Raw genomic sequence first — 15,519 nt, 5'->3', positions numbered from 1 at the left:
TATTTAGGATATCAAAAAAAATTAAAAAGTGGAAGTATCAAAAAATAAAATAAAATAAAAAGTTGACAAACTAATGGAGTGATTAGTAAGTACTCCTTCCGTTCTAAAAGAGAGTCCGCTCCACAAAATGAGAAATTCAAAAAAATTCAAACCTTTTTTTTTTTTTTTTTGCAATTAGTAGATATTGATTCTTACAATTTGTGAAACTGTACTTTTTAAGTCTTTGTTCTATGGACCAGACCTTTTTTTTTTTTTTGAACGGAGGTTTAGTATCAACAGGCTTGTAGCCCAATGGTTATTTCTTGGTCTTCCCACAAGGGAGGCCATGGTTCGAGCCTCTGCAGAGGTGTTTGAGATCTAAGGCTATGGACAACTTTTGGACCCTCAGCGAACTAACTAACTAATCCCCGCTAACCTCCCGTTGATGTATACAATATATTGGGAAAAAAAAAAAAAAACAGAGGTTAAGTACTTGGGAATTGATTTTACGCTTCTTATATAGCGAATGCATATTTTTTGTGTAGTGAAGTTACTTAAAAGTTCATCTTTTAACGCATGCACTCTGCCACTCTTTATTTGAAGAGATTTAATGTAATTAAAAGGATTGTATTCAACAAATAAGGGGGAGTATAAATGCTTTGGTACTTTAAATTTTTCATGGGAGGTGCTGCCAAGCGGGGTGCTTAGTAGCAGTAACGAGTGGTTGATCTATCGTTCATCTCGGCACGGACGACTCCGATCTAATCCGAGCATACAAAAATCTGATTTGTCTGTTACTTGGATTAAGATCTGAGCCGTCGATTGCTAAGATAAACGGTTAGATCGGCCGCTCAATACCACCGCCAAGCACCTCCGCTTGGCAGCATTCTCCGGTCCTGCAAAATGAGATTCGGCAAAGTAAATTATGTACATTCACCGCTCGAAGTCCGTTCCATGTAATTGTCTGTTTTAAATATTTTCTAAGGGAATGGCAAGAACTTTATTAGGAAATAAAAATATAAGTAGTCCTCCATAGTTTGCAGCTCTACAAGATAATAAATCTAAAATCCAATTTGAATACGAAACACAACGTACGGGTGAAATACACGAATAGATGGCATTGAAGACTTTTTTCGGAACTCTATTTTTTCCTCTGCTGCTCCGCCCCTATTTTTTTTTTCTTTTCAGAACTCTATTTTTTCTGTCTACACAATTACAATTTCACATTATTTGTTGGCATTGAAGACTTTTTGTATCCCACAAGTTGGGTGTTACATGTTTAAGGTTTGGAAGATAGAGTTATGGAGATGCGCTGATACCCAAGATAAACTTTCTTATAACCTACATCTCTCTCTCTCTCTCTCTCTCTCTCTCTCTCTCTCATAAATCTTTATTCTAGGTGAGATTGCAATATTATTGATGTTAATTGGTTTCTCATAAATCTTTATTCTAGGTGAGATTGCAATATTATTGATGTTAATTGGTCTAATACTGGAAATTGGGGAGATGAAAACTACTGCGCGCTTAATGTACGTCATGGAGCTAAACGGCGACTAGGTGATGTTGGAAATGCCCACAGATGACAATTACTTACTTTAACAAAAGGACAAATACATAACATGATTAACATTTAATACTACCTGTAGTGGGCCGAAATATCCGAGGGGTAGACGAGTCCTGATGGGTCGCGCTTGTCTGAGCTCAGCACGTAGTTATCTCAGTTCATCTGTGGATTTACACGTGAGTTGGTATGATGGATGTGACCATTTCCCGAAGGATAAGGAGGTCTTTGTAATCTTCGCCGAACGTGGAATTATCCGAGGGTATGAAGATTTGATCTCATTCGGTAATTTGTTCAAACGTTCGGTGATCATTATGTTCGGATAGAGTTCCTATTGTTCAGTAGATAATGAGTTCAATCGAATTGGTTTAATTCACTCGGGGATAAGTTTGTTCGGATATCGCTTCAGTAGAATCTTCTAGAAGCTTCCACTGATATTTGGGTTGTCATCTCTGATAGTTGAGATGACATCTCTGTATGATGTGATTTCTCTGACACTGACAAACGCGGCTCTGCAACCTACAGAGAAGTGATGTCTAGTAAATACGCTGACATGCGACGTCATCCGAACGTAGCACACCACGTAGGTTGCAAAGCCAGCCTGTGCAGCACTCAACATCTTTGACTATAAATACAAGACCATCCCCTCATGTGAAGGGGTCTAAGAAAAAAGGAAGGGAAAACACCTCCCTCTCTCTCTCTAGCGCTCTCTTTCCATACCTTCTTGCTAAACTTTTCCTTTCTCCACTTACTGACTAGTTCGTCGGAGCTTCTTCCCGGAGAAACACCCCCCTCCTGTTCTGCAGGTATGCAAAGATTTCAACATTCCCACGGATTATAGAAGAATGGCTCAAGAAGGAAAGGCACGGTGAAATCAGCCCCCCACAATTGGCGACTCTGCTGGGGAACAGTTTCAAGAGCGCATTCGTTTGCTCTTCTTAAGTAAACAGTGGAACTGATATTGCTCTAGATCGTGCTCTTTCACTTCTCTTCTTCTATACGGAACAAATGGCACAGCGACTTCCGCTGCCAGGCCTAGAGAACTTCACCCTTGGTTTGGCTGGATTCGGCTCGGTCAATCTTGAACCCAGTCAAACTACTAGGATGGTTCCTCCGGTTTCTCGCCAACTTTCTTTTCCTCAAACCGAATTGGACATCGCCTTGGCGGAGCAAAAACGCCAGGCGGCGGTTATAGCCATGCTCCAACAACGACTAGAGGATCGGGATGATGGTGTGGTTGCTACGCCGAATCACATCCATCATGCCGAACCAAGTCAGCCAAAGAAGCCACGAAAAAGAAGCAGGATGTCCCGAGCAACAAAAACAACCGAGCTTATCCAATCCAAACGGCGCAACGTGTTCAAGCGCCCCGAAACCGAACGTCAAATCCCTATGGCTACGCGCCCCAGGCTTGTGAGTGTCATCTACGCGAAAGCTCAAGGTCGTCGGCTACGAGTTCTACGGCTGGCACCAATAGGGCGGCGTTATCGAGCCAAACGCGCCGCCTCCGACGGCAGGATGTGGAATCGAAGAAAGGGAAGCAGCTCATGAACCTGAATCACCCACCGCGGTATACCCACACTGGGGAATATTAAGGACGATCCGAGCGCTCAAGATCAAATTCCGGACGCCATCATGAGCAACGGCGTTCGGTCCATTCTAAGGATCACCAAGGAGCAATCAGCAGGGAACGCCATGTAAGGCACGATAGTACAATAGTCTTATATGATCAGTACACGGGTTTGCCAACCATATATCGACCCATAGACAAAGACGCCGTTCCGCTCAACGAACACCCATCGGGCTTTAGAGGAGAAGCCCGAAGACATTCGGAAGAACGACGTCATCAACACCAGGGGGAGAGCGAGCGTCCACGACATCGTCACAAAGAGCATACGAGGATCCCCGAACCAGGTGTTTCCACAGTACCTCCTGTCGTTCGATCAAATCCCACTCCCGAAAATAATTCGAAGCTCGAAAAGGCGAAGGCTTCCCCGTTCATTGACTCAATTCAACAAGAAAGGCCGCCCGAGCGATTCACTATGCCGAAACTAAAGCGTTATGAAGCAAAGGAGGACGTAGTCGTGTTCGTTTGCCGCTTTCGGCAAACCATGAGCTTGCACAATTTCTCTGACGTGCTCATGTGTAAGATTTTTCCCCTTACACTGAGTGAGCCAATCATGCTCTGGTACAATCAGTTGAAACTCAAATCAATCACGTGCTTCAACGAGTTAGAATTAGAATTCACGAAACGGTTTGTAACGAGTAACGTCCAGCCGAAGACATTGTCCATGCTTGTGAACATGAAAAGAACGTCTAGAATGCCAATTGCCAACCCGTGGAATGCCCAAAAACTTAGAAAGTTCCACGGATAGCTTCCCTGCCGTTCTTTTCTTTTCACTTTTGCATTTTTCTCGTTTTTTACCGCTTTTATCGGAATGTAGCTTTTTGGGCATGTTGTGTTTTGGGCATGTTGTGAATAACATTGATTTTTCCTTCTTGTTCTTCTCGGCGTCACTTTAGTTGGGCATTCCACCTAGCTCGGGTTCTCGCCTTTGAGGCCCGACCTTTATATCCCATATGCCTTCGTTTGTGCTAATACTCCGTTTGTTCGGGCGAAATTCTCGTAGCCCACGATTATATGTTTGTTCGGGCAAAATTCTCGTAGCCCACGATGGTTTGTTTGTTCAGGCGAAATTCTCGTAGCCCACGATGGTTTGTTTGTTCAGGCGAAATTCTCGTAGCCCACGATTATTTGTTTGTTCGGGCGAAATTCTCGTAGCCCATGATTATTTGTTTGTTTGGGCCAAAATTCTCGTAGCCCACGATTATATGTTTGTTCGGGCGAAATTCTCGTAGCCCACTATGGTTTGTTTGTTCGGAGGAAATTCTCGTAGCCCATGATTATTTGTTTGCTCGGGCCAAAATTCTTGTAGCCCACGATTATATGTTTGTTCGGGCGAAATTCTCGTAGCCCACTATGGTTTATTTGTTCGGAGGAAATTCTCGTAGCCATTGATACAAAGTTTGCTCGGGTGCGCTTCTCGCAGCCTAAGTCTTCTCCTTCGGTTGGACAACTCGCACTTTCGATATTCGCGAATGATGCTTTTTGTTATGTACACATTTGTTTTGCCTTACTGGATTCTCCTTTTCATACAATGACCATCCACTAAGACAGGGGGCTCATACTTGGGTACACATACACATGGATCTAAACCGCACAAACTTGGTTCATACTTGGGCTATCTGAGTTCCTTTACAATAATATGTAGAAAGGAGTTCGGACGAGCAGAGAGACTTGAAATTTTTTGACAAAAATCATTAGTCATCCGTTTTACGTTCGGCGCCATCCTCAAACCTGTTTTAATTACATCCCATGGTTTGGCAAGGCCCCAATTGTTCAGTGCCAACCATATCAAAAATGAAAAAAGAAGAAGGAGAAAGCCATCCAAAACCAAAATAAACTAAGTTCAACTTGTTGTAGGAGCATCTGCAGGGGTTGGTACGGTGGTAGAGTCGGCGACATTAATTGTTGTCTCTTCTGCTTCAGCTTTGGCAGGGGCGAAGGGAGGTACTTCCACCAAAGTCCTCCTTTCGGCGTCAGGCTCAACCCCTGAGTCGTCAAAACCCCTGTTATACCCGAGCATGAAGCTTTCTTTGTGCTGACCCTCCTTTATCTCAGCCTGAACTTCGAGAATTTGATCCGCTACGTTTTCCTCGGCTTGGGCGTACCCCTTGTCATACCCCTTATCATACTGCTCCTGCAGCTCCTTCTCCATCTCCTTCTTCATCTCCTCCCGTCCCAGGGCTCTTCCCTCTGATAGGCCCTCGTCTTTTCCTTCGACCCTGGTACGCTCGGCCGAGTCCTGGAGTCCCTTTATCAGGTCATTCAGATTTGAAATCTGAACTTCCTGGCCTTGGCGCACAAGCTCGGATTGCTCCAAGCTCTTCTTGTAGTCCTCGACAACGCTTTTGTTATGCTCAACCGATTGCTTCAGCAGTTTGGACTTCTTGTCATGCTCGGTGAGATAACACTGGGCACTCATGATGGATTGGGTGGCCTGCAGTCAACCAAAATGAATTCTATCCTGGGAAACTTAGGCGAGCGTACAAAAAATCATTGCAAGTACGAGAAATCTACTTACTCTTCCAACATGAAAGTAATACTCGCTTAAGGCTGCTTTTAGAGACGGGGGGCTTTGTATATCCCTTGGTAAGGCCAGCCCAAAGTGGAGAGTGAAAGCCAGGGATGGGTCCTCCTTCAGGCTGTCTGATTTTAAGACTTGCTTCTTGTTCGGGGTGATGAAGTTAGGTACCCACGGGGTGTCGAGGTCCGAGGGCAGCTCCATCCTTTCTTTCTCTCCCTCCCCCTACGTCCCCTTCGGTAGCTCTACCTCCTGGCTCTTCCCCTTCGGAGCTGTTTTAGTCTTTTTGCTCGCAAGTGGATCATTCGGGGAAGAAGGGGCGGTCATAGGGCATTTTTTCGAAAGTGTGTGTGTGTGTGTGTGGGGGGGGGGGGGGGGGGGGGGGGGGGGGGGGTGGGGGTTTCTTGCTTGGTATGGAGCCCGAAGCACTCGGAGGCATCTCTTCTTGCTTACGAAAGGGTTCATCTTCGGTGGATAAGCGGATTGTTCCTCGGAGAGGCTTATCAGAGCTCGGAAGAAGTTCCTCTAGAATGTCCTCTGAGCCAACTTTAGAAGCTTGCACACGCTCGTCGGTCACTTTTCGTCAGATGCGACCCCCGTACGTAGCTTTGTATCTAAGAATTGTTGGGGCGTCCCTTTCCTCCGCCGGAATAGTTAGGAGAGAATCAGCTAGACCACAACCCCATGCCGCCCTTAAGAGAATTTTGTTGAGCTTGGTAGTATCTGCCGAAGAAAAACACAACAAAAACAATAGATATAAGTATAATAAAAACAATAGTTAAAATAGCACCAAAATGATTAATAACTGTTCTTACTCGGAGACCCCCTTCGTGTGGCGATTTCGAACTGTCCGTACTCTAGTTCGGGGAATTGGAAATTTCCCCGAACTTCAATGTAATCGGAGGCCCATTTCTCTGAGTCGTACATACCCTCGGGAATGATTTTTTCCATCTTCCTTCGGGAGCACAGGTAGTATCGGGAATACCTAACGTTTCGTGACATCATGTAATTTTCAAAAAAGTGGTAGGCCTCGAGTCCGAACATCTTTACCTCAGCAAGCTTGATTACCGAGTGAATAATACGGCAAGAGTTCACACTCAACTGGCATGGAGTGAGATTGAAGCGGTGAAGGATCTCTCTTAGGACTCTATGCATCGGGAACCGTAGACCCCCTTCCGTGATCGCCATCAAAGGTACGGTGATGTGTTCGTCACTATATCTTATTCAGGGGCCCTGGACCGGCGTGATAACGACGTGGTCAGGAATGTCGTAAACTGCTCGAAAAAGGTTGAAGCTCTTCTCATCTTGGAAGCATTCCCAATAAGGACAGGGATCCCTTCCCATTCGGTCAAGAATTACATCGGGATCCAATTGAACAATTTTCCTTTTCACCCTTGGAGCTTGCGACGAAGACTCTCCGACGACGCCGGTTTCCTCGTTCGTTCGGCTTGACGAAGCAACAGGTGTTTCTCTTTCGGATTCAGCTTCGTTTGCTTCCTCAGCGTCTTCTTCCTCTTCCACTTCGTCGTGTGGAAGTTTTCTATCAGACGATTCCTCGTCTATATCTATTATATTGGGGTCTGGCCCCATTGTTCGGAGGGGAACTACCCTGGCGGGATAGTCAATCCCTTCTACTCCTTCAGGAACCCCTCCGCTCGACCCAGTTCGGTAACTCCGGGCAAAGTCTCTGATTACTTCGGCTAATTGAGGATCAACTCTACCGAAGTCCGACGCTCCGGTATCCATCGATTGATAAGATTCACTCGACGAGGTTGATTTCGAGGACTCCATACCTAGAAACAAACAAGTGCATGGGATAAGACCGTTAGCGATTTGCATGGCCAGGAGTCTAAGTGCCTATGTTCAGTGTTCTATGTTATTCCGAGTGATCACTAGTCTACTTAGTTACTTCCCGAGCGATCACCCTTTGGTAGAAATTCCGAAGAAGGGATTCCTTATCGTTCAAGGAAGTGATTGGGAACCCTACATGTCTCCAATGATGAAACTAGTGGTTAAGAAGCTTAATATGTATTATCAAGCTTCTTAATGAGTATTCCTTTGGGAAAACTCATGCTTAGAGGTGCCTTCGTGCTCGGAAGAACACGAGTTGAAGATGAACATGTTTTCAGAAGAACACATGAACATGTAGGAGATCAGGCGACTGTTTCAGTCAAAGCAAAAAAGGAAAAAGCCAATTTTAAGGGGGCTAGAGGCATTCGAAAATAACCAAAATGCGTTGAGAAGTGTTAAAACTCGAGAAATACCTGAAAATCGAGAAAAATCTGTGATCAAGTCCTTCAAATCTGCAGATTTCTGGCGATTTTCGGTCTTGAACGTCACTTGAACAGGGAAAACGATTGGGGGGCGGGGGGGGGGGGGGGGGGGGGGGGGAGAAAAGGATTTTCTCTCTCCATCCCCCGCCCTTTTATACTAAGTGCGGAATTCGAAGCGGTATCGAACCCCGGCCGTTGGATTGGAGCGGGAGATTGATGTGCCGTTCGATAGCTGACACTTGTCATGTCATGAAACGTGTTGTACTGCCACCCAGTGAGATCATGACATGTGTCATTTTTCCAAAAGGCGGTTACAGATGCATTAAATACAGATCAAAGGAACGTACAGTGAAGCTCAGGCAAGAATTTTTTGTTTGGTTTGCTTTAGCTATTCAACGAGCCGCGGTCCCCTCGGAGATAAGCTTATGTTCGGCCGTATTCATTCTACTCCTCCTTCATTTCCGAAGGAATGGAGAAGAAGTAGAGGGGCTATTGTAGTGGGCCAAAATATCCGAGGGGCAGACGAGTCCTGATGGGTCGCGCTTGTCTGAGCTCAGCACGTAATTGTCTCAGTTCATCTGTGGATTTACACGTGAGTTGGTATGATGGATGTGACCATTTCCCAAAGGATAAGGAGGTCCTGTAATCTTCGCCGAATGTGGAATTATCCGAGGGTATGAAGATTTGGTCTCCTTCGGTAATTTGTTCAAACGTTCGGTGATCACTATGTTCGGATAGAGTTCCTATTGTTTGGTAGATAATGAGTTCAATCGAATTGGTTTAATTCACTCGGGGATAAGTTTGTTCGGATATCGCTTCAGTAGAATCTTCTAGAAGCTACCACTGATATTTGGGTTGTCATCTCTGACAGCTGAGATGACATCTCTGTATAATGTGATTTCTCTGACACTGACAAACGCGGCTCTGCAACCTACAGAGAAGTGATGTCTAGTAAATACGCTGACATGTGACGTCATCCGAATGTAGCACACCACGTGGGTTGCAAACCCAGCCTGTGCAGCACTCAACATCTTTGACTATAAATACAAGACCATCCCCTCATGTGAAAGGGTCTAAGAAAAAAGGAAGGGAAAACACCTCCCTCTCTCTCTCTAGCTCTCTCTTTCCATACCTTCTTGCTAAACTTCTCATTTCTCCACTTACTGATTAGTTCGTCGGAGCTTCTTCCCGGAAGAACACTCCCCTCCGGTTCTGCAGGTACGCAAAGATTTCAACATTCCCACGGATTATAGAAGAAGGGCTCAAGAAGGAAAGGCACGGTGAAATCAGCCCCCCACACTACCACAATAAAAGGGAAAAGAAAATGCACGTCAATAATTTAATGACCCAATTCTTTTTATAGAATATTAATTGGAGTTATATGATTAGATTAATAATAGAATGTCCGGATTAATTTACGCACACCTCAACTAGTTCAAAGACTTTAAACTGTATTTGCTAGCTAGCTACCCCACGCTGCAAGTGTCTAGAAAATGAGACAACTTAAAGATAGTATATATCGAGATGTATGTCGTTAACATAACTCGAGCCTGCAGTAAATTCTTGATCACAAACCCGGTATGAGTGACTATTGTTCTTGATCACGTGGAAAAATCACCTAATTCATTTCTACCCTTGTACAATGGCATGGTACTTGAATGGAGAAGTCCTCCGAAGTTCAAACACTCTTATAACAGTTGATGAAAAGGAAAAGAAAATGAAAAAAAACATAATACTCCAATAAATAAAAATCTTCCAAGAACGTGGTGTAAGCATTTTGTTGGTAAGTACACGTGTCACAATTAAGTTTAACTTGAGTATCGCGTACGTATAATCAGGGCATGCATATAATTGTAGCAATTTTTGTCTCTTTCTCTATCTTTTTTTTCCTAGCAGAAATAATAAAAAATAAAAAAATGGGAGCAATTTGGGGGGGTACTACCGTAGAATTTGTACCCTAAAAGTCAACATATGTCCCCATGCAGTTTTCCCACCTATCATTTCCATGATTCCAAATTCCACAAAAAGGGTTTCTGAAAGCAACATGCCTCCGAACTCCTTCGGTACCCTCTCTCTTGTTGCGGTGGTTACAAAAGAGAAGAAAAAACGAGAGAGAGAGAGAGAGAGAGAGAGAGAGAGAGAGAGAGTTAAGGTGGTTTCGGAGGGGCTTTCCAGGGATATTTTTAAGGTCGAGGGTCTTAGTTTAGATGTGGGCATGCGCTCTGCAATTTCTGTTGGAAAACTGATTTCTTGTTCATACCCCATTTTATTACTTCACTTTGTTTTTTGTTCATTTTTATGTGAATTTACTATATTTCTTCATACACAAAAATAGGGGCGGAGCAGCAGAGGAACCTTTTGTACTAGTGGAATTACTTCATTACTATTTGTCATTCGATAGATGTCTAGCTTATTTCTAAGAGGATGAGAAAGGAATAGCGCTAAGCGACATACGAGTGGGATAAGCTCAAAGGACATCAATCACCATGACATCAATCACCATACTAAATACTCGCACTCTTGGCGAGACTCAAATCTCACATTCCATGTGGGAAATGTGAAGAAGAAGTGGGCATTGAGCTACAACTCCGTCGGCATGAAATAATTTCTTCCAATTAGAAGACAGGAGAATATTAAGTCGCAAGTATTTTTTTACTCCCACTAGTCTAGAATTCTAACTCCGCCCCTATATAAAAGGGTATTATCGTAAATTTACGCAGAAGATGACAAAAGAAATAATTACTAAAAAAGTTTAAAATTGCCACATTTTTTTTCCCTACCGTCCATTGTGGGGCTCACTTTTTGGTTGACCCCACATTTGAGTTACCAGAACTAAATTGACATCGAAAAAGATCCTTAATTTTGTTTTTCTATGCAGGTAGCTGGCCGCTCTCCAACGATAGTGAAACATTTCCCCAATTTATACTAGCGGCTTTACATATATATAGTAGGCAGCGGGTTCAAATGGAACAATTCTATTTTTGTTTTTTTATTTATGTTTTCTCAATAAATAAAAGTAGTATATAAGATTAAACCCACTTAACTACCACAATAGAACAGAGTAAAAGGGTTTTTGTGTTGTTAGATATTATTCATGTGATTCTTCAGAGCTATCGTGTTTATAAATGTACTCCAACACTGAGACTCTCTAATTGAACAGAATTTGTGATCTTGCTTGACCATGAATCTTTAAAATTAATTGGAATAATTAACTTGCATTTCAGCAATGATCAACTGAATAAACCAGGGCTAACCTTGATAAATTGGAGGGCAAGGCAAATTTAAGAAAGTAGGGGCTCTTATTTATATCATAACCAATATGATAAAATTCAAGTGTTTGTTTGTTGTTTATTGTTTATTTAGGCATTTTAGGCCCTTAGGTTATGGGATTTGGCTGTATTTTTCAATCTTTGGTTGGATTCCTTCTCCTTTTCCTTGATAAAATGTTATTTTTGTAGATAAAAACATATGATAAAACTTAATTAGATGATTTCATAATTTTTAAAAATCATGCATATCATTACAAAATTTTAAAAAGATCACGTACGTTATGATCACTATTCTTGCAGTTTTAGCCACAAAAGTACTAATTATGCTTAAATAATCAATTCTCAGTACTTATTTGACATGCTCATTTTGGATGAAAAAAACCTTACTTCTTTTTTTTTTTGAACGCAAAATTTTTTGTTATTAATTCTTGAAATTGTTACAAAGATCAAAAGACAAGAAGTAATAGCATTAAATCCTAAGTAAAACTAGAACTATCTTTTGCCCACATGAATAAAACTTTATAGACCTATGTTTAGTGATACAACACAACTTTTTGGGCCCTTCATTTTAGGAAAATTTTTAGGGTGAAGCGAATGCCTTGCTCGTCTTTGCTTAGGGCCAAAATTATGAATAGTAGATTAATAGCTTTTTAGTTAATAACTCGCGTGATAATGGATACGTCGAGAGGAAAAAGAAACAAGGCAAAACACAAGCAGAGAAAGATTAACCACTTGGTTTTTTTTTTGAAAGGCAAAAGAAATTTTATTAATTTTTGAAATTGTTATAAAGATTAAAAGGAACAAGGAAATGATAGGCATAATATCCGAAAACTTATCTTCATTTGCATTTCGATCACAATCTTTCTTTAAATGTTCAATACCCTTAAATTTTTATATTGGCCCACTGGAAATCTAGAGAAGCCCGGCCTGGAATATCAAACTGTACAAACGACTACACTACTAGTGAACGTGAGAACAAGGCTTTGCTAGCTCTTGCCCACATTTGTCCCGCAGTAATGTTGTTCCAACACACACACACCCCTATATGAATCCTCCTCTAGCTTCTTCTTACTCATGTGAGTTCACCAACTTCTTTTTAATTCTTCACCTCTCTCTCTCTCTCTCTCTCTCTCTCTAAAATACTTGCCAACCCTTATACCTGAGAACATGAGTATATCGGTAAACGGAGAATCTCAGGTCCCTCCGGGCTTTCGGTTTCACCCGACAGAAGAGGAACTCTTACAGTACTACTTGAGGAAGAAGGTTTCACTTGAGAAGATAGACTTAGATGTTATTCTCGACGTCGATCTCAATAAGTTTGAGCCATGGGATATACAAGGTACGTATTAATTTCCAACTTATATGTATCTGTAAAGAAAAAAAAAAAATGTATTAGCTCAAGTTCGATCAAATGTTCAATGTACTGTAGTTTTTTCTTTTCATGTGGGGAAAAACAAAATAACTTATGCACGTTTTGCTATCTGTGGTCGATATATATATCCATGGATGATGATTTTTACTTGGATCCACTAGAGAAGTGCAAAATAGGGACGACGCCACAAAACGATTGGTACTTCTTCAGCCACAAAGACAAGAAGTACCCTACAGGTACCCGAACGAATCGAGCAACAGCTGCGGGCTTTTGGAAGGCTACAGGCCGCGATAAGGTGATCTACAGCAACGGTAGACGGATTGGAATGAGGAAAACTCTTGTGTTCTACAAAGGTCGAGCGCCTCACGGGAAGAAATCCGATTGGATCATGCACGAGTATAGACTACTCGATGATACCATTAATGCCATCGATACAAATTGTGTAAGCTACTTACTCTTCTAATTTTTCAGTAGTGGCCTTTTTTTATGATATGATGTAGATTCTCTCCATTGCGTGACCAGCGGTAATTGGGAAGGGACACATCAAAACAATCATTGGGAATATGAAAACGGTTAAATGAAGTGTCATAAACATTAATGATGTGGCCCGTTCCGCTAAGGTTAAGTACTTAATTTTCATTTTACGAGACTGGTCATTTCACTTACAATACATCACATTTAATTCAGAAAATAAATACTTATTTTTCTTAGCAGATTTAGTACTAAGTTTAGGTGATGATAAAAACCCTACTAGGTTAAAAGAGCATTCTTGCTTTATCCACATAATGATCCGAGAATAATAGACCATGTTAGTTTTGAGATTTTGGATTTGAGATTCTCTCTCTGTGCATGATTCCTAATAAATTTTCTTTCAATTATTACTCTCAATTCTCTATCTATTTCTCTATACTCATTATCCAAAATCGCAAAACGAACATGTTGTGCCCTTGTCCTCTGACCCTCTCCCACCACGTACACATTGATATGAATTATATCATAAAGTGTGTAACGTCGGTCCCACACAACTGTGTAATGGGAAATGGCATTGGATCACTGAATATATAGTCACCCCATAATGTTGGCACTGGATACCATACAAGTGGACCCAATAATACGCCAGTCAATTAATGTCTTTTATATTTTGAGAAAATAGTCGAAGCTCCTCTCTATCACTAGATATTACAATGAAGTCCAAGTCTAAGTGGATGGACCCAGATCAATGTATAGTGCTAGAGGGGCTTAGGGCACTAAATATTCTCTCCTATTTCCAGGAATAATCTCTATATGTTTAGAATGGTGGTGGCATTTTGCAATTTTTCCTAGATGATTGTGGCATGTTCACGTCAAAATGATCGCAAAACTAGTAGTGGTGTTTATAGCAAAAAACTGAAGTAAATTTTTGAAATTGCTTAGAATTAATATATGGTCGCAAAAGCACTTCAAACTTCTAAAAATATCCAGAATTTGAAAATCTGTGCATAAGGAGCTTTGGGAAACGATACCAACCACATGTGAAAAACGAAAATCTCATGAATTCTATTTTTATGTCCAATTATTGTGCGGCTGTTACATAATAGAGATGGTATACAAAAGGAAATTGATTTTGACACTTTACTTTTAGCTATTGGCACTCTATTTTTTTTTTGTCTTTTTTATTTGAAATTATAATAGTACCCTTTAAAATGGATGAACTCTAACAAAATAAATGGTGATTTAGTAATTTCTCATAGGATAAAGACAAAAAGTAGAGTGCCAATAACTAAATACGGAGTGGCAAAATTACTTTTCTATACAAAACTTGGTAAAAATATTATGTCTGGTTTGTCATAATATGTCGCAATACGAATTCCTATCAGTCAAAAATGTTGCAACCTACCTAATGTGTGCCACAGTGCTAGCAATGGATTTGGACATGTTTGACATGGATATATATATATATATATATATATATATATATCTATGTTCAGGTTTCCGATGCCATGGAAGAAGCAACACAAGAAGAAGGATGGGTAGTATGTCGCACCTTCAAAAAGAAACTCCTCCACAGTACTCTAAACACCACCGCCGCCGCCAGTGCCAACATTTCACCTCTGATAAGTGCGGATACGGACACAAGAACCCAACAAAGAGTACACAGCTCAAGCGACGAAGGCACCTTAGAACAAATATTTCAACATGTGGGAAGCACGTGGATTAATAAGCAACCACTACCTTGTACTAATTACCAACAAATTCAGTTACATATGCTCGTGGGCAATGGCGATGAGAATTCCATGACGACCAACTCCTCAGTTAATTATCATCAGCAGTCGGAGATTACAGGGGTTAACGACTGGAAAGCCCTTGACCAGCTCGTAGCTTCACAGCTTAACGGCCAAATAAGTGATCCCAACATGCCTTTAAGCATTGGAAACCAGACACAAGATGATCAAAACGGCGATTTCGACCTATGGAGCTTCACATGAGCGTCCTTTCCTTCTTCCAACGCTCTATGCGATCATATGTCAACCACGTCGTATGACACCGATGGACTTTGTTAGATCATGTGTACGTGAATGTTGTTTTACATACACATATAATGACTGTTATTATTACGACATGCATGATTAATTAGAACTACATAGAATAAAGTTATAGAGCTCCTTTTTAATTGGAGCATAAAGTATCAATGATCACGAAGAATTATTGGAACTTTCATTTGGTCCATAGGCCAGGGTTGACCCCTTGAGTTCCATCCACTGATTAGTCCTTAAAGGCTATAAATTAAAGCGTACGAAACCATATCCACACAACAAGATTGGTCTCTTTATGAAGCATGTCATTGTCTACTTGTTTTCCCTTTGCAAATACAGTATAACTTGTAAGAGTAGTAGGCATAGATAATCTGGCCCAAAAAAAGTCTTATTTGCGGCGGTGAACA

At 41.5% G+C, this 15,519-nt stretch overlaps 1 protein-coding gene across 1 annotated transcript; it reads left to right on the top strand.

Moving 5' to 3' along the window:
• The first annotated feature begins 12,307 nt into the window (after nucleotides 1–12,307).
• Nucleotides 12,308–15,290, top strand: LOC131307642 (NAC domain-containing protein 43-like). Its single transcript, XM_058334267.1, has 3 exons — nucleotides 12,308–12,566; nucleotides 12,761–13,041; nucleotides 14,567–15,290. Exons 1-3 carry the CDS (start codon nucleotides 12,395–12,397, stop codon nucleotides 15,062–15,064), a joined length of 951 nt encoding a protein of 316 aa, XP_058190250.1. The 5' UTR covers nucleotides 12,308–12,394; the 3' UTR covers nucleotides 15,065–15,290.
• The last annotated feature ends 229 nt before the right edge of the window (nucleotides 15,291–15,519 follow it).

Source organism: Rhododendron vialii, chromosome 1a (genome assembly GCF_030253575.1).
Source record: "Rhododendron vialii isolate Sample 1 chromosome 1a, ASM3025357v1".
Classification (NCBI taxonomy): Eukaryota; Viridiplantae; Streptophyta; class Magnoliopsida; order Ericales; family Ericaceae; genus Rhododendron; species Rhododendron vialii.
This window is presented reverse-complemented; position numbering and strand designations above follow the sequence as displayed.